At 39.8% G+C, this 23,661-nt stretch overlaps 3 protein-coding genes across 4 annotated transcripts in view; 2 read left to right on the plus strand and 1 right to left on the minus strand.

Moving 5' to 3' along the window:
* Positions 1-6,457, plus strand: part of snx19a (sorting nexin 19a) — a 49,594-nt gene extending 43,137 nt beyond the window's left edge. Inside the window, exons 13-14 of the transcript XR_013279697.1 lie at positions 5,026-5,182; positions 6,318-6,457. The gene's annotated coding sequence lies outside the window, so the exon portion shown is untranslated. The remainder of the gene's footprint in view (positions 1-5,025; positions 5,183-6,317) is intronic.
* LOC144005934 (A disintegrin and metalloproteinase with thrombospondin motifs 15-like) lies at positions 282-15,376 on the minus strand. Its single transcript, XM_077504433.1, has 8 exons — positions 14,287-15,376; positions 8,171-8,303; positions 7,840-8,007; positions 6,346-6,629; positions 5,403-5,580; positions 5,021-5,193; positions 3,505-3,680; positions 282-1,959 (listed from the first exon to the last, which is right to left on the minus strand). Exons 1-8 carry the CDS (start codon positions 15,265-15,267, stop codon positions 1,164-1,166), a joined length of 2,889 nt encoding a protein of 962 aa, XP_077360559.1. The 5' UTR covers positions 15,268-15,376; the 3' UTR covers positions 282-1,163.
* LOC144005933 (uncharacterized) lies at positions 6,415-23,506 on the plus strand. Of its 2 annotated transcripts, XM_077504432.1 has the most exons (21): positions 6,415-6,561; positions 8,112-8,320; positions 17,120-17,260; positions 17,336-17,413; positions 17,486-17,616; positions 17,677-17,926; positions 18,073-18,166; positions 18,242-18,423; positions 18,619-18,767; positions 18,949-19,036; positions 19,122-19,250; positions 19,326-19,502; positions 19,587-19,678; positions 19,767-19,830; positions 20,987-21,097; positions 21,178-21,252; positions 21,414-21,525; positions 21,598-21,724; positions 21,839-22,019; positions 22,203-23,129; positions 23,306-23,506. In XM_077504432.1, exons 2-21 carry the CDS (start codon positions 8,282-8,284, stop codon positions 23,408-23,410), a joined length of 3,252 nt encoding a protein of 1,083 aa, XP_077360558.1. In that variant the 5' UTR covers positions 6,415-6,561; positions 8,112-8,281; the 3' UTR covers positions 23,411-23,506. The 2 variants fall into 2 exon arrangements, with proteins under 2 accessions (XP_077360558.1, XP_077360557.1); XM_077504431.1 differs by lacking the exons at positions 6,415-6,561; positions 8,112-8,320 and adding an exon at positions 16,466-17,050.
* Positions 23,507-23,661: the final 155 nt, after the last annotated feature.

Below are 23,661 nucleotides of genomic sequence, written 5' to 3' on the forward strand. Positions count from 1 at the left end.
GTGAACTCAGGCAAGAGGCCATTGGGGGAACAAACAAATATGTCCATTGGCTGCCCTCCAGATTCTCCTTCATCTGCTCTTATGTAGGTCAGACTATTGAGCCTTTGGTGATGTATCTACACTTCTCTCAAAAATGTTATTTAAAAAAAAAACAAGAGTGCCTTTGCATAATGTTTCATGTCAGCAATTCAGACATTTTTCACCACTGGTAACTGGTGAAGACTATTAGGATTTCTTATTTACCTAGGCTGTAACTGTTAACCAAATTCAAAAACTCAGACTTTTCATTCAAGGCTTTATTTGGAATAAATATATTCAAAGACATTTCAGTTGTGTGTAAAAAAAAAATGATTTGAAAGTATTTACATGGAATTTTGCACAGAGCTGAATAAATGTATACACAGTATACAGTACAACCCATATAAGTCATCTGTTTCTTTTGCTGTACAAAGTGCAAAAGTTAATCAAATAAAAAATAGAAATCAAAGTCGGACTATAAAAAGACCCATCATGTGGCGGGATGTTCTTATTGGACAATGTGGGCCCTTTTACAAATATAACAAGAATATAATACATTTACAGGATTTAAAACATTCACTGCCACAGACGGCTTTAGACGTCAAAGATTTGTTTTTACTGGGCTGGCAGTGAACAAGTTAACTGAGTGCACAGAAAGAGTGGTGGTGTCTTTGGCAGGTTGGGTGGATTTTTTGTTGGTTTTAAAGACAATTGGCTTTCTTTTGACTATGTATTTCTGTAAAAGGTGTAGTCATTTAATACAACACCTTTTGGGATTTGTTACAAATCTACTGCAGGATTAATTTGGAATATAGAAACGTTCCTTAGGTTGCCATTGTTTTGATTCACCTGGTAGGCACAGAATTATCTTAAAAATGGGTTATAGACTCAAGTAAGTTTACTAACATATATCACCTCTTAGGTAACGGCTAAAATGATAGCTAACCTTTTATTTAGCTTCATAGTAACTTTGTAAAAATGTTATTCTGCTGTCAGAATTGGCCTCAGGTGGTTTAGTTTAAATGGTGGGGGAAATACATCGTACCATCCATTTTTTGTCTTCTATGCAAGTGTGTCATGATACAGGAGAGAGTGTGTGGAAATCTGTTGGATTAAGCTCAATCATGATAAAGCTTTTCAAGTCCCTAGCAAGGCTTCAGTTTACAGAAGTCCAGCTCCTGTGGTTTGCGTAAGCCACTGCAGTGGTCCCTGGGAAGCAAGTGTCCTGTTTGGGCTTTGCAGTGCAGCGGTCGTCTCTTGAAGCCTTTCCCGCAGGTTGTGGAGCACGGCGACCACTGCCCGGCGTGCCACTCTGGACACGGGTCTCCGCACGCTCTGGTGGCCGACGGTCTTTTGGAAGGATCGCAGTTCGTCGCCGGCTTGCCGTCCGTCCTCAAACACTGCACCATCCGTCTTTGGAAACCGTTGCCGCAGCTCACCGAGCACTCGTCCCAGTTTGCCGATGTCCATTTCTCCAGGAGAGGCTCCTCTTTGCTGTACGGTTTCTTCAAAGTCGACGCACTCCTCTCCTTCACGCCATCTTCAGCCAGAACACTGTTGTGGGATTTTACTCGCTCCTCTTTTTTCAACGTCTTGTCCTCTTTGTTGTTCTGACGGGCCAGGTAGAAGGAGTAGCGTATGCGAGGGGGCGTCAAATTGCCCGCGCACAGCACTTCCACGGTGAGCGTCTCTCCCAAGGGATTTACAGACTGGAGGGTCTCAGAGAGGCCGGTGGTGCCGCTGTAGCGCAGCAGACTGCCCTTAACGATGATGTCTCTCTCGCCGGCTGACACCACGTAGTCGCCGTTAAGGAGGTACTGACCGTCGCTGTTCTTCACCGCCAAGTAGTTGTCGTCACCCGGCATTCCTTGGTAGCCACGTTGACGGATGTCAATGTTAGTTGCTCCCATCGGCAACATCACCACAAAGTTGTAGCCATGCCTGCATATCAAAATACAACACATAAAAGTCAATGAGGAGTTTTACAGTAATAGAACAACACTCAAAACAAAATGTAGATTATTGTAATATGTATGTAAAATCTTTACTTGCTTTTCGTTTACCATTTAAGCAGCGATTACCGAAACATCTCGAATGAGTTACTAATTGTACTTTTGTTGAAAAACACTTCAGTCCAATCATATGTTCAGTTACACCTTATGTTGTCCAAAGCGTTTTACCAAGCCTCATATTCACTTTTTTGAGTATGCGGCTAACGCGTAAACTTACAGAAAGATTTTCCTTTCTAGTTCAAAAATAACTTACTTTAACCTCCAGGATCCCTCACCGTACACTGGCCAACGGCAGAATGCAAGGTGTTTGTTTGTTTGTTTGTTTGTTTGTTTGTTTGTTTGCTTGTTTGTTTTTTACTGCTTTTGGTAACATTTTAAATCCATTCGTATTCTGTCGTACCAGTTAGCTAGCGCCAAGCTAACCTGAGAGGGTTTGTCTCTTTCTTTCCTTGAATTTTCTTATATCAATTTTATTACTCTTTTTTTTTTTTGGCAATTTTGTGGACATTTTATGGTTACTTTGATCATTTTCTTTTCTGCCTTTTTTTTTTTTTTACTCAATTCTCCAACATTTTTAGCAATTGTGTGGACTTTTTATGGTAATTTTTGGCAAGATTGAGGTATGGTGGAGGACCCAAATGCAGGGAATCAGGGCAAGGAGGCAGAGGTGAAGGCAAAAAGGGATTTAAGAGAACAAAACAAGAAGGGAAACGAGGTACTAGTCAGAAACAACAAACAAACTCAGGGAAGGCAAACTTGGGAGGAACTATGGGGCAAAAATCCAGCAGCATGTCAGGAGTAACAATGAATCGACAACGGACAGTGGGGAGACAAGAAACTAAATAAAAACATTAATTGATACAGTTGGGCAAGACACAAGAGGCAAAGGATGCTGATTGGTTGACACATGAGGAAGGGCAGGCAAACACAGGTGGAGGCAAGGCATGACGACTAAGGGGGCACACCAGGACAACACAAAACACTGACCATGAATGAATTTAAAGAACCATGAGGATAATGACAAAACCCAAACTAAACCTGAACCATAACAGAAGTAAAACAAACTAATCAAACCCCAACGCAAACATTGACAATTTTCTGCTTTTTCCTCTTACTTTTTGGACATTTTATGGTCACCTTAGGACATTTTTAAGTAATTTTTAAACCATTTTCATTTGCCGTTCATCTCTCTTTTTCTGACAACTTACACATTTGACTCTTCTTTTTTTAATCTAAATAATGAATTCATTTAAAGAATATTTTATGTATCCATCCATCTATCTATCCATTGTATTAGCCGCTTTTCGTCACAAGCGTCTTTTATGTATATGTAAATTGATATATGTAAAACAATATTAATTTCATTTTTTTTAGAGAGATTTTTGAGAGCTCCAGTGAGAAAAATGTAAATAGTAGTTGGGGATAGGTTGACAAAAAAAAAAAATGCTAATGGTGAGTTTGTAAATATACTCACAAAGGCTTGGTGAAGAGTCCTGAGACCTTCTTGCAGCTCTTGTTGTCACCGCCGCAGATTCCACACTTGTTGAACTTCTTGGTCGATCCAATTTTACCATCACAGCCAGCCTTGATGCATTTTCCTTGAACGCACACTCCCGTGGAGTCTGGGGAGCACGGGGTTCCATCCACAACCTGTGGCATACAAACACAGTGCAGCATGTACGTCAGAGGAGACCATTCATTAAACGCAGCACCCAAAAGCTGCTACTTCATTTAGGTCATTTTTACATTGCGCAGTGATATTTTTAGTTGTTATCATTATAATGCAATCATTTCTAAAAGCTGGGATGAGTGTATTTCCACGAAGCCATGGAACAGGATGTGGTGTAAAACGATATTTGGTTCAGATGTTTCAAACAAGCATGCAGCTGCTCTATGATTCAGTGCTACATGTCCCCCGAGTGTTCACGTCCTCTTAACTCAATATGATGTAGTGTGAACTTTCTCTCACGGCTGCTCACACTCACTCCACACCCATATTATCTCAGGGAGATAACCCCCCCCCCCCCCCCCCCCCCCCCCCCCCACTTCCACTCCTCTCTATCGTCCCATGCATTGCTTTTTTCCCTCAGAGGCTCGCATGAATTCACATTGCTCACAGATGAAATCGCTTTTGGCCAAATACTTGAAATTATTACGCTTATCCTGATGGAGCAACGTTGCAAAGCATGTGGAGTGATGACAATCAATATACAGTAATGAATTTTGCCAATCCTTTTTGAGAAGCTTAAAAAATAGATTCAGTACAAAGAAGAGAGAGAATATAATTGATGTAATTTTTTTGTATTACGCTTGTCCTCAACGCGGAGACTTTAACCCCAAACCTCATAACCGTAAGGCAGACATGCTAATCCCTAGGTAGCCTGATGACGAAATATAAATATCAAGCTTTTAGCTTTTAGATAAACATACTAATAAAACACGAATAAACATCCTCTAAAAAGGAAGCAAAGAATTCACTCATTGAAAAGACATTCAACATGAAATAAACTAAAAAAAAAAGATATCATTTCAAATTTAATAGTGCAAGGGAAAGGAAATAACACAGCTGTTAACGTCTAGGTTTGGCTTGTAAGTGTAGATATTCGATAATGTGGTTACGACTACTGTGTTGGAGCGATGTGTGGTATGTCTTGGTTTAAGATTCTTATGGTTTATGGTTTTCACTTCATTTCTTTCCCAACTGGCCCAAGCAAGAGATACTGGCTGCTCGTCAAGCTCACACACTTGTCGATCCGATCGGCCCGGAATGGATATGACGGACAGATCATTCATTGAAAATTCATTCAAACAAAGATTCTAATATATACAGAATGTCAAGAATAATAAATCGTCTTTTTTCCTGGATGAATAATGAAACAAGTCAAAATGTCTTTGTAATATGAAGAATTAGCCCCAGCCTGGATTAATTCATAAAGTCGTGTGTCCTAACACTTTTGTTCATTGATTGTATTTAATGTATAGTTTCTTACCTTAGGTGCCATAACGTAGAAGTAGCCGGTTCCATTGGCCCTGCAGGTGAGTTTACATCTGTCGTCGACACTCACGCCAGAATATTTGGGCACCCACACCACAGAGGGGGCGATATGGTTACTGCTGAAACTGCGGCCACTGGATTCACACTGCTCCTCGCGGTAAGTCTTGCCTGCAAAGGGACGAGGGAGGGAGCAAACAAGGTCAGGACTGTAACCCTATTAAGCCCTTTTCACACTGCATTTACCAATGCAATTACTTCCAAATATGGGCACGCTGGCAACAAATCATTTTGCATTGTGACATGACTCTTTCAAGTTGAACGAGTGCAGTGTGAAAAAGGCTTCAAGGACGAAACTTTATGTAGCTGACTGTTCAAACCTGTATCAGGGCATTGGTTCAGGTTGCAGGAGCGGTATTTGACCCGGACCCCTTGGCAGTATTTCCCCCCATTCGAGGGAACTGGGTTGTTGCATTCCCTTTTCGCCAGTTGGACGCCACCTCCGCATGTGCGTGAGCACAAACCAAATGTACCCCACTTACCCCAGCGACCGTCCACCTAGAAAATACACAAACAAGGAGGTTTTTAAAAAAAAAAATTATGTATAACCATGGTGGGAGCTATTGTGAGTCAATTATGTAAAAAATAACACAACAGAATTCCATGAAACTTTGCAACGGGCACTCTAAAAACATTTGGGTTAAAAGTAGCCCAATTATGGATAAAAAATGGACCGATCCACTTTATGGGTTAATTTGACACAATTTTCTCAGTTGTTTTATACAGTGACATAATTTTTGACCCAAAATTGGTATAACCAAGTAGAGCCAACTTTATGGCTTGTTATATACATTATATACACTTTCTGCGTTGTTCTATACAAAATGAACTTTCTATTTTATTTTACTTACTTATTTATTTTATTTTATTTTTTTGTACAAATCAACCCAGAAAGTTGGGTCAATTTGACCCAAGTAGAAGATTTGACCCAACTTTCTGGGTTGTTTTAGAGAAAATGACCCACTTTTTTTTTTTTTTTTTTTTACCCAAAATTGGGTCAAATTGACCGAAGTAGAGGATCTGACCCAACTTTCTCAGTTAAGAGAAAATTACCCAATTTTTGACCATAAGTTGGGTCAAACTGACACAAATAGATGACCTGACCCAATTTTCTGGGTTGTTTTATACAAAATGACTCAAGTTTGGCGTCAAATGAGGTTCTGTCCATTTTTGACCCAACTGTTTTTTGGAGTGGGCCAAGCAGGAAGCCAATAAACTGCAATTTGTTTTCGCAGAGTCAGCCCCCCTGTCCTTGAGGCTTACCTTCAAAGTTTGGTCCTCTTTGGGAGCGCAGATGCCTCGGTCGCAAACTTTGCCATCCCCGCAGTGGGTGCCGTCCGCCCAGGGGAAGTGGCGAGTCATGCACACCAACTGGCCGTTGGATTTGCCTGTGCACCACAGGCGAATGCAGGGAGGCTGCATGAAGGGACAAGGCTTGGAACCTTCGCCGAAGGCGAGCTCGCACTGACGCTCGAGGAGGTAGGATGCTCCGGGAAGCACATTCGGGAGGCCTAATGGTTTCTGGGGCTGGTCCAGCAAACACTCCCCTGGAAGAGACTCCCATAATCAATCCTTGTTTTTAACAACTGAGGTCACACGCACTCATTTTATTTCACCAAATGTACACAATCTTGGGGGAAAAAATGTTCATAAAGACAATCATGAATGGGAAGTGGGAAACCAGTCTGTAATGTATACACGGAGAACCCCACCCTGACCCCTTCATCTGTAAACTCTTGTCGAAAATTTCTCCTCTCATGTTGAAATTACATTAATTACAGTTTAAGAATACTCCCCAAACTTTCCAAGTATGTTTTAATAGCTTCAAATGTTCCATTGAACTGATACAAGTCAAATGAAGCTGAGCTCCATTTACAATAAATGACACTCGGGCACCTTTCCAGGAACTGGAGAATAATGCGAAGAGTTTGACGAGCAGGTGCTTGGAACAATTAAAGATCATCATCTTCCTATTACACTGCAAATTTGAATGAAAGAAAGAAAAAAAAGAACTTTTTGATCGACATCCAAAGCGCCTTCTATTGCAGAGAGGAATTGCCCAAAATTGTCCGGAAAGTTACAAATAATCGCGGTCGCAGCACAGCGTGAAAACGACCTCAAACGTGCCGCGGCTTGTCTTCATTCTCCAAGCTGCTCTGTCAAAGTCAAGATTTATGAGCGTGTTTCAACATTATGCGACTTACTGTCAAAATTGTGGAGAAAAGGTCACGCAAAAGAAACAAAATGCAATCCTGACTTGGTTCGTGTTCTCCTGTTGTAAAAAATGTCTATTCAACCTGTATGGGAAACACTGGCTGGTTAAAAATGCGCTTTCCAAACCATTGTGGGGACGCTCCTCCAAACAAACCCACTAATTTGGGACAGATGTGGAGCAGTTTTTAAAATAAAAGTTTTGCATCGCTCCGAGGCCGAGCTCTGTGGTCTGGCATGTTCGAGAACAGTCTGACTCCATTTTTGCTCTTCTGAAGAATGCATGAATGCAAATAGTCAGCCGTGCATTTCACTGAAATGATTGTACTGTATTCAAGCTGCACATGAAGAGGAGAAAAAAAAAAAAAAAGATATGTCCTTCACTGGCAATGCTACTGTGAACACAATAGTCATTCACAATAAACATGTGTTTTATGAATGTGATCATCATTCAAATATTTCACCAGTAAACCAGCTTGCGTTCATCTCCGCTTTTGGTTTCACATCAATCAAAAGCTTTTTTTTTTTTTTGGAGAGGAGACTCACCGTGTCCCCCGTCCAGAAAGTCGGTGATGATGGCAGCGCTGCAGGGCGACCACGGGCTGGTGCGATTAATCTGAATGAGCGTGGGAGACATCATGTGATTGTCCTGCAGCTTGCCAAACACGTCCTCGCAGGCCTTCACGTTGTCGTGCGGCATGTTGAAGACGTGCCCTGCGCAGAGGGAACCCGATGACTTTTACAAATTTTTGCTTATTTTGGGGTAAAGTGTATAATTTTCAGCATTGATGAGATTGTTTTTTTCCCCCCCCACAAAGGCCCAATTTCCCGGTGGCACGTCTGCGAACGTGCGATCGATGGAGCTGGCATGGCTCACCGAGCTCGTGAGCTGTGGTGAAGGCCGAAGGCAAGCCGTCGTCTTCGATCACCGAGCAGCTCCTCTTGGGGTCGCACATTGTGCCAACATCGGCCATTCCAAGGGTGTCGCATGTGGAAGCCCCGCACAGATCCTGGACAATCAATCAAGGTTGGAATAAGATAGAAAAATATTATTATAAGTCGGCTTTATGCAATCAGGAATTTTGGGGCCGAGCACTAATCTGATTCCAAAATGAAGCAATATGCTTGTTTAAATAAAGGGTTTATTTAATCTTTATTAACTCATTCAGTGCCATTGACGGCTATACACGTCAAAGTAGGGCTGTGCAATTAATTGAAATTCAATCATAATTTCAATTATTACACTCCACAATTAAAAAATCAGCATAATCGCAAAGTAAAAAGATTGAGTTGTTTAAATTTATACATTTGCACCTTTTTTTAATTTTAAAATAACCAATTTGATCAATTTTGTTTCATCCAAAAGGAACTGGCATAAATATAGTGTTTCAAATAATTTTATTTGTCTTAATATATTTTTATTTGTTTTTTATGTTTAAAAATTTTCTTGTTTTGTACCAAAAAAAAATATTGCCCTACTGCACAGTGCATATGCTGCACTCCAACTTTCATGTTTTTGCCAACATAAATAAATATATATTATTATAAATTCTGTTTGGTCCAAAACTTAATTATAGTGTTTCTATTTTTTTTTTAAATTTGGTCCTAATATTTTTAAACGCTTAAACATTTTCTTGTTTTGTGCCAAAACATAAATAACCGATAATTGTGATTTCAACTATTGCCAAAATAATCCTGATAATTATTTTTCCCATAATCGAGCACCCCTATGTCAAAGATCCATTTTTACTGGGCTGGCAGTGAATGAGTTAGCCTGTAAAGAATTAACTCTGGGAATTAATTTAAATTCTTTAATGCATAAAAAAAAATAATTGAATTAATTTGAATTAAGCCTTTAGCATCTGCTCACATTTGGATTTCTGTTTTACTTTCTTTGGAGAATTCTAAAATAATAGGCGCTCTTTGGAAATCCAAATTCAAACGGCAGATTAGTTGCACGACTTTGGCGGATCATCCATCCATCTGAACCGCTTTTCCTCATGAGGCTTACAGGCATGCTGGAGCCTATCCCAGCTGTCTTTGGGCATCTAAATGCAAGTGATTTTACATCAATTACAATATTTTACCCAAGAGAAAATATCTGTTGCAAGCTTTGCAGAACATAGTAGTAGAAAAAAGTGATTAAATTGCATTTAATCGTGATTAATTACGTAATATTGCACAATTAATTAGTTAAAAATGTTTAATCATTTGACAGCACTATTTAAACAAAAAATAGATTTGACCTGGTCAGGATTTTTCGGGTTAATCTGAAATTAGTATGGGAAAAAAAAAAACACATACTCGATCACCAATTCGGTCAGAAGATTATGGAAGATGGTTAGTTAGTTCAAACAGCAAGCCTGCCTGCTGGTTGCATCTGTGATTGGCTGAATAAGCATAGCCGGAAGTTTTTTTTACCGGTCAAAAAAAAAACACACACACAAACGTTATGACTTTGTGATTGGATGGTCAAAGGCGTGGAGGCGAAAGTTCCACCTCCTAGCGCAAGTCTTTCCGCTCCCACGACAAGGCTAAAAATAAATTAGCTCACATACTGTATGGCAGTACAAAATGACTCTGGCTGTTTTTTGTTTGTTTGTTTGTCTTTGTAATGTCTTATTTCGTCGATCCGAACTGACATTACAATCAATCACTGATTTTTGCATAAAACGCAAAAATCAGCCGATTTCGATCCAGTTGATCAGAATGTTGTAAACTCAAATTACATTATGAGTCCCATTTTATACACTATAGACACAAGTATTGACACTGATAGGAAAATAGAAAAAATATGGTGATGGCAAGGCCACTTTGCAGTTACAGCAGCTTCCACTCTTCTGGGAAGACTTTCGACAAGATTTTAGAATGTGTCTCTGGAAATTTTTGTCCATTCATCCAGATGTGTGAGGTCAGAGGTGACTAATGTTGGACCCGAGAGAGGGCTTGGCTCACAATCTCTTCTACTTCATTCCAAAGGTCAGGGCTCTTAAATGATTCCACACAAACGTCCAACAATTCTAGGAGAGAATACTTCATTGATATTTATTGATTAAGAAGTGTGTCTTGAGACTTTTGTCAATGTAATAGTCCATATAATTGAATGGAAAAGTCACAACAAGATAACTGGACCAACAGTAGGTTGGATATTTACAACAGACGGTTTTGTTTGTTATCCCAAAGATGCTTTTCTACTCAAGAGGTTTGTTTAAAACTTGTCTGTACCTAAATATTTGTTTCTGGTCCTGACAGGCTTCTCTTCACATCTTTTTTTTTTTTTTTCTCACCACTTTAGTTCACACTAGATAACCATTATATGAAACATAAAATCTTAACAATAAAAAAAAGAAAAGAATCCTTGCTGACTTTTAAGGACAGAGCTAATATCTCATAAATAAGGCTTGTCACCGACTTGCGTTTTGGAGCACATGGTCCCATATGACGTCATGGCACTTGTCTCCAATCATTGCATTTTCATGCAAGAGCAGTTTCCAAATGCTCTTTTTTTTGTTGTTGTTGTTGTCACCACACAATTCCAAAACCTAATCTTAGCGAGGATCCATTCGGAGCACTTGACTGAGCCTCCTAATCACAGGACAAGGACACAACGTTAACCACATAGAACCGCGCGGCTGCTGCCTACTCCCTTTCGCTTTGCATGCACTTGCAAAGCAAAAAGTCTGTGGGCAGTTCATAGGCCCTAACATTTCACACTATGACCATTTTTTTTTGGCAAATAAAGTACAAAATTGTTCGCCGGTTCTGATCAACTTCAGATGTGTTCAGGAGTGCTGATGAGACGGTTTGGGTCATTAGTGAGAAATGAAAATAGAGGCAAACATGAAGAGGCGAGAACCAGAAGTGGCTAAGGCAATGACCTACTTCCCACATCTGTCATCTCATTTTGCCGTTTTGGTGCGTTGTTGCAATGTAAATACAACTTGCAAGTTGTATTTGAGAAGAAACATGTCAGTGTTTCCATGCGTTTACGCATTGAAAACCACCTGGCAGAAGTGAGACCAACGGATTTGGTCTTCATCTACACTGTAGTTACTTGAATGAACTGTTGGGCCAGAGGTCTGCAACCTGTGGCTCTGGGGCCATAAGTGGCTCCTTAATCCCTCTCCTGTGGCTCCCTGTGGATCTTAAAAAAATAAAATAAAAAATAAAAATAAATATTAGAAATGAATATTGTTTTACATATATTTTAATTTACATACACATAAAATATTTTTTAAATGAATTTATGGTTTTTTATTAAAAAAAAAATAAACAAATATTTCAAAAATCTCCGAGTCGAAATTTGTAAGTTGTCAAAAAAAAGACAGACGAACGGTAGATGAAAACGTTTTTAAAATTACCTAAAAATGCCCACAAAAGAAAGAGGAAAAGCAGAAAATTATCATAAAATATCCATGAGATTGCCAAAAAAAATTGTAAAAAAAAAAAAAATTCATTTAAGAAAAGGCAGGAAAGAAAATGTTTAAAAAGTAACTATAAAATGTCCAAAAACAAAACAATAAATTCCAAATTTCCCATAAAATGTCCACAACATTGCTAAAACTGTGAGAAATTTGATATAAAAAGGCAGGGCAAAAAAAAAATAAAAAAAAAATAAAAAAAAAAAAAAAAAAAATATATATATATATATATATATATATATATATATATATAAAATGTCCAAAAAAAAGGAAGAAGTGAGGCAGAAAACTACCATAATATGGACATAAAAATATCAGAAATTTGACAGAAAGCCAGAAAAGTCTAAAAATGTATGAAAAATATGACAAAAATAAATAAATCCAAAAACAGAAATGAAGGGTATGAGAAAATGAATCTCTATACATACTGGATGATGCATATTTTTCTGTTCTGGTGCAGTTCTAATTTGCCCCTTACATTAAACTAACACAAAGACAATGTTTCCGTCATCGCAATGTTCAAATGTTTTGCGGCTTCTAAACAGCTTTTTGGTAATTATTTGGCCTAAAATGTCTCCTTTGACAGGAAAGGTTGCTGACCCCTGTTATACGCTCAAGTGTGCATGTCGTCCTGCAATAAACAGATGAAAACAACCAAGTGACTCACTATAGGCAAAAAAAAAAGAGAAAAAAAAGCATGATGGATTATATGCTATATGCTTCTTCCATATGTACCAGCAATCCTCAAGGAAACAGGAAATGTGAACTTGAAATGAATATGGATGTGGTTACATGATGTACTGACTGACTACAGCTGTGGAGAAGTGACCCCATGGTGGTTTCGGACTCAGATTGTGCAGATGGGGGCATAAACCTGATGTGACATAATGAACGTGCACAGCCTGCATCATACCTCCTCCCTCTGGCTTTCCCCTCAGGTCCCTGTTTAATGAGGAGCAGGGAAGTTGATGGAGGGGAGGGGGGGGGGGACACAGCTGGAAGAGGAGGAATGGGAATGGCTGTGAGAAATTTCTGACGAGGGCGTCCCTGAGGGCGCTGATGCGACTTCTTTTTGGCAAAGTTACAGGTGCATATTCTTAATTCTGGCCTCAAGCCAGCACCGAATTTAAATTTAATTCACACTACACGGATAACAAGTATTGGGACTCCGGCCATTACATCTAGAGGATGTGAGATAGAAATATTCCCCCGAATAAATATAACTTACAACATGATGTTGAAGTGTAACTGTGTAAATATTTGCTCACTCATCTAGAGAAGGAGTGTCAAACTCATTTTGATTTAGGGGCCCCTTTAACCCAAATTTCATCTCAAGTGATAATAAAAAGGAGTAATGAGTAATAAACATAAAATGTTTCCTGTTTGGTTAATGCACAAGCACATTCTGAAAATATTCAAATTTATTAAACCGATTAATCTAACATTTCCTGATGAAAATATGTACTTTTTTTTGGCATCAAATCCTGACTAACAGCCCAATTTCAGTTATTTATGTGGTTGTCAGTGCACCATCCAGTGGACAAAATTAGCAACTTTTTTATTTTTTATTTTTTTAGCTAAAAATTTGTGTCCTGTCCTCGTTGGGCAGATTGGACATCCTGACGTGCTTGTTCTGGCCCGCGGCCCTTAGGTTTGATACCCTTGAACTAAATGTACATTTGTGAGGTCAGAGGTCATGTTAGCTCACTAGCTCTGTTCTAATTCATCACAAAAGTGTTTGATGGGGTTTGAGGTACAGTGCTCTCAATTCTTAAACACCAAACAACAATAACAAAAGATGTACGAGTGCATTTCAACCCCCACCACTAGATGGCGCCAGCAAACTTCACAATACTTGGTCACCATCAATTCACATTTACTTCCTTGCTGTCAATCAACCGCACAGGAGAACATGGAAGGTCAAAACATTAGGTACAGCTGTGTTTTGTACTATATTTTTATGTTTGAAGGTTGTGTGGACAGCTGATGCTAATATTGTGTGTTTTTATACAGTAAAATACTGTTGACATTTTTGTTTAGCGGGACATAGTGTACCTCGTGAAATTAACTCATTTGCTCCCAATAACGTGTAAATATGTTGTTGTTTTTTTAATGTTATGTGTCCCAAAGACGTATTTATACGTTTTATTTTGTTTTGTTTTGTTTTTATGCTAGAGCATACATAAGGCTTTGATACAGCCTCTCAACTGCAAAGAAATGGTAGTTATTACACAAACGGCCAGCAGGAGGCAGCAGAGCAAAGGAGATCAACCCGTTGCCATCTAGAAAAAAAGCTCAATTACTTTGAATTTTAAATAGATTTGTGAAAACTGATGAAACTTAGCTCTCTTCTAATGCTAATTGCTGCAAAACGGAAACAGATAGAAACATACTTTTTTTTCCCTGATGAAAGAAGAGACTTTAATCTTTCTTTTGATAGGTTCCATGCTTTTATAGCAATAGAACACAATATTCGGTGGGCCTTGCAAAATCAGTCAAAATCCAGTAAAACAGCCGGGAGCGAACAGGACTGCTTCTGTGAAAATGGCTGGGAGTGAATGACTTAATTTACCTGTCTTGTAAAGAGGATCGCTGTGTCCCAATATTCTGCATGCTTGTCGCTGTTCTTGTTCATCTTTTTTTGCCACGTGCAAAAATTCCGGAGCGTCAGAGCTGCGTTCCCGGACACTTTGGGTCCTTTGTCCACCTCGGATATAACCAAAATCTTCACGACGACGATGTTGATGGAGTTGAGGATACTCGGGTGCTTATAGAGCCTGGCGGCCACTGACATGAGTGTCAAGAGGTAATGTTTCAGGTCGTTTCCGTGGAACTCAGCCATGGTCTGGTCCGCCACCACCAGCGTCTCCACGTACCTGGGCACCGACGCGAAGCGTTTGCTTCTCCCCACCCCCCTCAGCGTGCTTTTGGTCACATTGGCGTTATCTTTAACGGTCTTGTATGTCCCCAACATCTGCGCGACGTGATGGCTTATGTCATTGTTCACTGCGCACCTGGAGGTGGAATTGGGCTTCAGGTTGCTGCTGTTCCTGCGCCGGATGACGTGCGCGCCGCGCGCGCTCGTGCTGTCATTGTGCGCCGGGCTGATGAAATACTCCCAGCCTTGGTAGCCAAATGCACCTTGCACGCCTTTGCACAGGCTTAAGGCTGCGTACGAGAAGCGGTCAGCGTTCACGTAGCCGGAGTAAAAACACCGACTCAGCTCAATGGTGACGTCCGAACCGGAGAGCCACGGCGCGTCTTGGCTGGACACGTACGGGCCAATGAAGTTGGAATCTTGCCGTAAATCCACCACTAATTCCTGGTGGAAAGCTTGAATTCTTAGCACACATTTGCCGTGGAGAGCATCCACGTCGTTGTCATTGTACTGCTGTTGGGTGTCCAGTATGAACGGGAAGCAAAGTTCGCTTTCCGTGCAGCGAACCAGTTTGGACAGCGACACCACGACGTGGAGCAGACACGTTGTTCTGACAAACATGACGACGTTTGCATTCAGCTTGGAATGCAATGACCGAAAGCTCAGGGAGAGCATATCCAATGTGCAGGCTTCTTCTTACAAGAGTGCAAACTCCTCCTGGTCCTGACCCATTCCCGGCCTGCACCTGTGTGCTCGCTCCACTGCTGCCTTCAGTGCACTTTATGCATTTTCGTCTTGTGTGAAATGATGGAAACTCTATCTCACTTTTGGAGGGGGCAGTCCGTTGGAGGAGACACTCATTGGATGCAAATTGCTGCACAGCCTCTGCAGACTGCATGAGCAAGTCCCAGTGGACAGGGCTGACTCACATGAGGATCCAAGTCCACTTCTTTTAACGCCACATTTCAAATTCGATTTAAAACATTTTTTTCTGGCAAATGTTAAACTCAATTAACTCATTCACTCCCAACCATTTTCACTGAAACAAACTCCCTTCGCTCGCTGCTGTTTTGCTGAATTTTGACTGATTTTGATTTGATACATCTGGGGGGGGATAATTTCTACCAATCTGTTTCCGTTTTGCAGCAAATAGCATTAGAATATAGCTTAGTTTCATCAATATTCACAAATCTAAAACTGGGGAAAACAACTTGTTGCAACATCGCCCTGGCTGATCTCTTATACTCTGCTGCCACCTGCTGGCAGGTTTTGTAATAACTGCCTTTATTCAAAGCCTTCTCTGTGCTCTAGCATTAAAAAAAACAAAAAAACAAAACAAAACATAAATACATCTTTGGTACACCAGAAATATTTAAAATAGAACGTATTTATACGTCTTTGGGAGCAAATGAGTTAACATATGGAGACTTATTGGCGTCCTAGTAAGACAATTAAACACTAAATAATTGTGTCTCCTTGATATTTTTCCCCATTACTGCCTTGTGCTACTATTCTGTACACTAATGAAAGAACGTCAGCATGCTAGGACAACTACATGTTAGTTTTCCTGTGAGGACAAAGAATCATTATCAGACTTCTAAAGAGCTTGCTGAATGAGCTGATTCATTTAATCAGGTGTGTTGGAGGAGGTAAACGTCTAAAATATGCAAGATAGTTGCCCTTGAGGACCGTCGATCCCTGTTAACTACTCGTAATAATAAAACGCTCGATTCATAGAATAATTTTACAACATCAAATAGTAGACTAGTGAAGCCGCGTATTGCTAACTACAATGATTTTTATGCAAGTGAAGAACCTCAAGAACTTCAATTACATGGACTAACAGAGACTAGTAGGCCAGTGTTTCAAAGTAAGAGCTGTGAAACACGTACGACCTCTAGTGGCCAAATGAAGAACTTGGGCCCATCAGGGGAGCTCTCAGGGGAGTCTCGTGACTCCGAGTGTAAAGCGTCAAAAATTCTTCCTTTATAACCATAATAATGCTTTATTTTGACTGATATGGTCAGATAGTTAGTAATTTAAGTGTTTTTTGTTGTTGTGATCATTTGCAGTGGTGTAGTACTGCACATTACAACAACATACAGAGAGGCTTTTTTTTTTTTTGTTCCCTCAAGTGGGGCCAAATAATGTCACTAATTTGTGATTTCTAGAAAGTGGTGCATTTTTAAAGTAATTTTCTATCAAGAAAACCTCTAAAAATAAAATAATGAAATAATATGTGGCTTTGATGCCGAATCATATTGCGATATATCGATGGGCAACATAAAAGAACCTTTGTGATGGAAGCCCTTTGACTGATAGTTTCCCTACTTGTTTACTATTTACAACTTGTCAGTTGAAACCTGACATTAAAATGGATTCCTACCATGTTCTGTCTCAAGTAGGGCAGGGGTGCTTTGGTCGAGTTCATAAAGGAATGAAAAAATTTACAGGCCAAGTAAGTTGATTTGTTGTCGTGAAACGGATATATTCAACACGGTCAGCTTCTTGTCTGTGTGCCCATCAGGTCGTAGCTCTGAAATTCATGCCAAAGATGGGACGTTCAAATAAAGAGCTGCAAAGTTTAAAGAAAGAAATTGAAATCATGAGTAACCTTCAGCATCCTAACATTGTCAAACTCTTTGACAGCTTTGAAACTGAAACTGAGGTGCGTTTCTGTCACAAACCTTCAACATTTTTCTGACGCCTGCAGTAAACAAAAGCTCTTTCCTGCTTTTAATAGGTTGTTGTTGTGACCGAGTACGCCGAGGGTCAATTGTTTCAGATCATTGAAGCTGATGGTAGTTTGCCAGAGAGTCAGGTAATAGCATGCCACACATAATCATGACTATTTCAGATGACGTACTTAAATCATCATTTTTCTTTATCCGAGGTTCGTGAGATCGCTTGCCAGCTAGTGTCAGCTCTCTATTATTTGCACGCCCGCCGTATTCTGCATCGAGACATGAAACCGCAAAATATCCTCTTTGATAAAAATGGGGTGGTGAAACTGTGCGACTTTGGGTACGTACATTATTTTACATAAATTGTTTTTATGGCATTTAAAATGATGTACTTTACTAGGTTTGCTCGGGCAATGAGCGTCTCCACTATGGTGGTGACGTCAATCAAAGGAACGCCCCTGTATATGTCCCCCGAGTTGGTGGCGGAGAAGCCTTATGACCACACCGCTGACCTTTGGGCGCTTGGCTGCATTCTTTATGAAATCCATACGGGAAAAACGCCATTTTGTGCTGATTCGATCTTCCACTTGGGCCAGCTCATCGTGAAAGACCCCATCCAGTGGCCAAACACGATGAGCAGCATGTGCATGGTACAAATGAGCTGTAGTGTTATTTATCCTGGCAACATATTATGCAAATCGTTTTTTTTTTTTGTATTCATTTATTTATTTTTATTTTTTATTTTTTATTTTTTTTTAATCTAAAAAAAAAGAGAGCTACTGTATTTTTATTCCAGAGTTTCCTGAAAGGTTTGTTAATCAAAGACCCTCAGAAGCGACTCTCATGGCCAGAACTCCTGGATCACCCTTTTGTTGCTGATGGTGTTGAAGGTGACAACACAAAAAAAACAAAAACGTTTTTGTAGCATTTGTGTGATACTTACTAACACAGTGGTGTGTTGGCAGTGATTCCAGACGAAGATATTTTCAGTCCTCTGACGGCCACACTTGACCCAGACATGCTGGCACGGAAACTGAAACAAATGGCAGAGAAGACATTGCCGGACTCTGGGGAGAGCACAATATTTAGAAAGCTGCGGCAGAAAAGAAACAAAAATAACATGAAGAAAGTGGTCGACAGCTCTAAAGTAAGCCAGATACATATTTTAAATCAACAAATTACAAATAATAATAATCTGTACATTAAAAAAAAAAAAAGTTAAATTAAAATTGTTTTAATATTACTATTATTATTGTATTTATTTTAATATTTAATTGTATATAATAAAAACAATTATATAATAATAAATAATGTATATGTATAAAAATGATCTGTCTTACAGGAAGAGAAGTGCGGAATGCAATCTGAAGGAAATTGCTTAGCGGCAGTAACGCCGCTTTTAAATATGTCCCCAGCTGTTGATTACGTCTCAGCTAATTCAACCTCACCACCTCCAAGTTTGGATCAAACCAACCATACTGAGGAAGAAAGGTTTGTGTAAAGTAACTAAACATCATCGAATTTAGCCCGCATTGTAGATAGGTCAAATGTCATATTTTTGGAAATTTTCCTCAAAGCATTGATTACTTCACGGGGATTTTATACACACATATCGTTTGCTGAATTTTTCTGCAGTGTGTGTAGTCACTGTTCACGTGCATTACCTCTGCAGAGGTCCGATCAGTGAGGACTATGAACGGGAGTTCCCCTCAATAGAGGTCGGGCCACGACTACAGCCAAGGAAACACAAACATTCCATAGTAATATGCACTATATCGTTTTTCGCCTGCACTGCTCAAAACTATGGGAGATCTCTGAAAAAAAAAACATATTTCATTCTTTCAGACTAACAGTGAGGAATTCTGGGAGAAGCTTGTTGAGGAGTCGGATCCAAGTCGACAAAACCAAGAACCGTTAAACTACAGTGCCATTATTTCTAAATTGAAATCCGTCATTTTAGTGTTCAAGCAACAGGTGCAGTTGTGAAATAATCGCAAATTGACACATTTCATTCAATCACACTCATTTAGTCTTGTTTTTCTGGTAAAGTTAAGAGGTGGAGTCCTAAAAGACACATGGCACATGAGCCATCCGCTGAAGGTCCTGCAGAACCTAATTGTGACCTCTGACCTTGACATAAGGAACCACATTGACACTGAACTTGGATTGCCGTGTCTCCTCTTTGAATTGATTCAGGACTCTGTTGAAAGCTCAAATTTCATTGAGGTGGGAATTAGAAACATTCAGTCTGTAACTTGTGATACGAATGTCAGAATATAGATACAGTAATCAAACCTTTCCACTGAGCAGCAGCCGTGGAGTCTACAAACACTTGGAGAACTGATTGCTGCGCTGCTGATTTATTGGGACAAGAACAATGATTGGTTGAGGGAAGAAAACAGGTTTCATCATTTATTTTCTCTTTACAATGATTGCTGTATATGTACAGGTGACAATGCCTCATCATTGAATCTCATTGTCTGCGTGCAGAACCGAAGAGTTCATCAATCCTTTCATGACAATTCTTAATCGAGCAGACCTCAGTCCTTTAGTTGTAAGTATCAGATGCAGGAGAATGATTAGATGCAATAAATTTGTCTTTTTCTGGATATTTTTATTAATTATTTCAGTTATAATATTGTAGTTTTATAATAAATAAATAAATAAACCTTGATCACATAAACAAACCTTTATCACATTCTCAACATATTTCATATTTAGTAATTAGCTTAGCAGAAACTTTTAGTGTAATACTGGTCTATACACTATAGTACAAACATGAACTCTTATCGATATTTAATGAAAGATGATAAATAGCATTAATTTATACTAAAATGCAGAGTCACTGGCATCCAAGCTAAACACTGCTTCCTTTTTTTAGCCTTCTATCCATGTCTGAACTTCAAATTCTGAGATGCTTTTGTGGGAGAAGGAGCTAGGTTTCAAGGAAGCGGCCATCTTGTAAACGAATGCTGGCCTCATGTTGTTGTTTTTTTCTCTAACAAAAAAAAATGACGGGCGGCACGGTAGTCGAGTGGTTAGCACGTCCGCTTCCCAGTTCTGAGGTCTCCGGTTCGAGTCCAGGCTCGGACCTTCCTGGGTGGAGTTTGCATGTTCTCCCCGTGCCCGCGTGGGTCTTCTCCGGGTACTCCGGTCTCCTCCCACATTCCAAAGACATGCATGGCAGGTTAATTGGGCGCTCCGAATTGTCCCTAGGTGTGCGTGAGTGTGGATGGTTGTTCGTCTCTGTGTGCCCTGCGATTGGTTGGCAACCAGTCCAGGGTGTCCCCTGCCTACTGCCCAGAGCCAGCTGAGATAGGCGCCAGCAGCCCCCGCGACCCTTGTGAGGAATAAGCGGTCAAGAAAATGGATGGATGGATGGAGATATATATATATATATTTCTGTTTTTCAGTATTTTTTTAATGACAACAAATATTTTTAAAAGCAGGACAAAAATATTCAGTAAAACAAAAAAATATTCAGAAAAAAAGAATAAAAAATACATACCCAAAAATACCCAAAGGAAAACACTTTTTTTTTTTCAAGCGATTGCAATACGGTTCCGTGAGAATGATCTTAAAAATAACAAAACAAACAAAAAATGGCCACTCCAGTTCACAGTGGCATAATTGAAGAGTTAGTTTTGTTATTGACTGTGCAAAGTGTCACCACTGACATAAATGCTTATTCTTTGTCTGCTCACCTTTAGCCTCTGGCGGCCTCCGTTTTGTCCCTTTTTGCTCGACACAAGGTGGCTGTCAATGTTGACATGGACATGCTCAGCTGCTTGCTGAAAGAACACGTATCTGGTTCACATCAGGTACATGATATGTATTCCAGGAGGTAAAGTGACATCTGCTCGATATAAGTTGATATTTTATTTGTTTCATGTGTGCAAAGCTTCAACTTCCACTCCCGTCAGACAGGGGCCTCTGTGACGGTCTTTTGTATTTACTTCTGCACACACTCTCTGAGGTCAGCCAATCAATAGCTTATAGTCACAATCTTAGTGGATCTTATAGTGATTGTTTTGGTTAGTTTTGTTCATATGAGATTTAAATTAGTCACTGTTCACAGCTATAGAATTACTGCCAACACGTTTCCTAGTAACACTATTCTTTTAACCACTATAACAGCATGGAAGTGAATTTTCATGTTTGGATCCGCATACATTTTATCATCTTTGGAAAAGGACTGGAACCTCATTCGTATGGACAACGCCAGACATGGACTTCTGTTCGACAAACGGTAATCACTCATGATTATTTAGAAGATAGTTACACCGTAATTTTACTTTTGTGTTAACGTTTTCTTTTTCAGGACTTTACTTTCTCTTGTCTACCACACTGTTGGTCTTCTGCCATGATCCATATTCTTATATTTCACTCTTTTGTGAGAGCAATACAAAATTTGTCTACACTCTTGGTTGGGTTTTAAGCCCTGAATGGTTTGTATTGAATTTTTTTTTTTTTTTTTTTTTTTTTTTTTTTTTTTTACATTTTAGATAAAGTTGATCATGGCAATGTGTCTTTTTTTTCTTTTTTTTTTTTTTTTTTTACAGTCTTCCTTTGTTTGCTGAATGCAATCCAGTGAAACTAGAAGAGGGTTTAAACCATGAGAGCTTCATCCAACTGAGCTGCCACCTCCTTTGTCTTCCATTTGCTTTGGATCTGACTTCACACAACAGTTCCAGGATATTGCAGTTATATGATAGTTGTGGTGTTGTTAAAGGTCTTCTACAGGTTAAGATCTATCCATTTTGTTATTTTGGACTCCTGTCACAGTAAACAGGATTCAGCTAACTCTTGAAAAGAAATCACACGAGGCATAGACATGCCTTTGTAATTTGCAAAGAACATCCCGTTTACAGTTTTCTGTTTGATGTGATGATTTTGATGTCTGTTTTCTATTTCATTCTTTGGCAGGTGATTCAAACTCTTCCTCTTTCATTAGTGGAGCTGCCACTCTCACTTCTGCGCCGCTTGTTGCTATGTGACCGTCAGCGCTCTGTTTCCTGCTTCAGTAAAGCTGCTCGTGACTTTTTCTCTGCGCCAGCACTCACACAATCGGGTCAGCCGACAACGAGCAGAACCGCCAGTTCTTTGCTCTCTGATTTGCTGCAGCTGGATGAGCTGGGGGACTCAGCCGTAGAACTCCTCTCTCTGTTATACCTCATCGCCTGCTTTTGCCCTAACTTTGGTCGCCTCCAGATTCACCTTGAATCGTCAGTGTTGCACCAGGCACTCACTAACTCTTACAAACCGATCAAGGCCGCCACATGCAAGGTTTTGGGAAAGCTGTATCCGTTCAGGTCTCCCAAAATGCCCAATTTGCATCCTGACATATTTAAAAGCATGATAGAGCTTCTTGAGGATTCTAATGTGCATGTGCGGCAGGTGGCTTGCTTTTCAGTTGGGAAATGGTTGGGTTATATAAGTGTGGAGGCAGGGTTGAACGTGACAAGGCCCAGTGAAAATGTAAACAACACTACGGAGTGGTTAAAAGCAAAGGACAATGATGTGCACAAGGGTTCAAGCAGGGAGACGAGCTTTGCCAAGGTGATAGTGGAGAATGTGTTGGCGAATGGCGAGATGAGAAGATGGCTAGAAGAAGCCAGGACGACGGGGGCCACACTGTTATCGCTGACCTCTGACCCTGATGCCCACACTCGTCTTCACGCTTGTACAGCTCTGGCAAACCTGCTAAATGTTGAAGGCGCCATACCTGAGCTGCTAGAAGAGAGAGTGTCGAGATTACTTCTGAGAGTCGCATGCACAGATTCCCACAAGGCAGTGAGAGAAGCTGCCATTGCAACGTTAAGCTTGTACACACAGCAGGATTCAATGCTCCAGGTAAGAAATTGAACCACAAATTGTGATTTTTGTTCATCTTTTTTAGGCAAGAGTTATTCTCTATGGTGGGACACCACATAAACACGATTACCTGATAATTGTTTCCTACCTGTTGAATTTGGAGATAAAATCCATCATGTTTGTAAATTGGTCCATGTCCTTGTGTTTTTATTAAGGTTCTGCTATCCCTAAATGCTGAAAAGGAACTTCTTCAGGCGTCACAACATGCACCTTGGGAGTGTGACTATCTTCGGCTCATCAGACAGCTGAAAGGCAAATGAGAGAACATTTTAGCTGTCTGCAAAAGCATGCCCCTGAATGAAAATTGCATTGTAAAGATGTGTGCAAATAAAATATTTTATAATGGCTTGGCCGAATCTATCATACTGGGTCGATTGAAAAAAAAAAAAAAAAAAAAAAAAGACTGATAATGCATACAATTAATACAGGAATACTACTAAAAGTAAATTGTCAATTTAGCAACATTACATTCACATTCAAATTGATAGATATAAAAACTACTGAAAAATGA

The sequence above is a fragment of the Festucalex cinctus genome, chromosome 18, assembly GCF_051991245.1.
Source record: "Festucalex cinctus isolate MCC-2025b chromosome 18, RoL_Fcin_1.0, whole genome shotgun sequence".
In the NCBI taxonomy this organism is placed as follows: domain Eukaryota; kingdom Metazoa; phylum Chordata; class Actinopteri; order Syngnathiformes; family Syngnathidae; genus Festucalex; species Festucalex cinctus.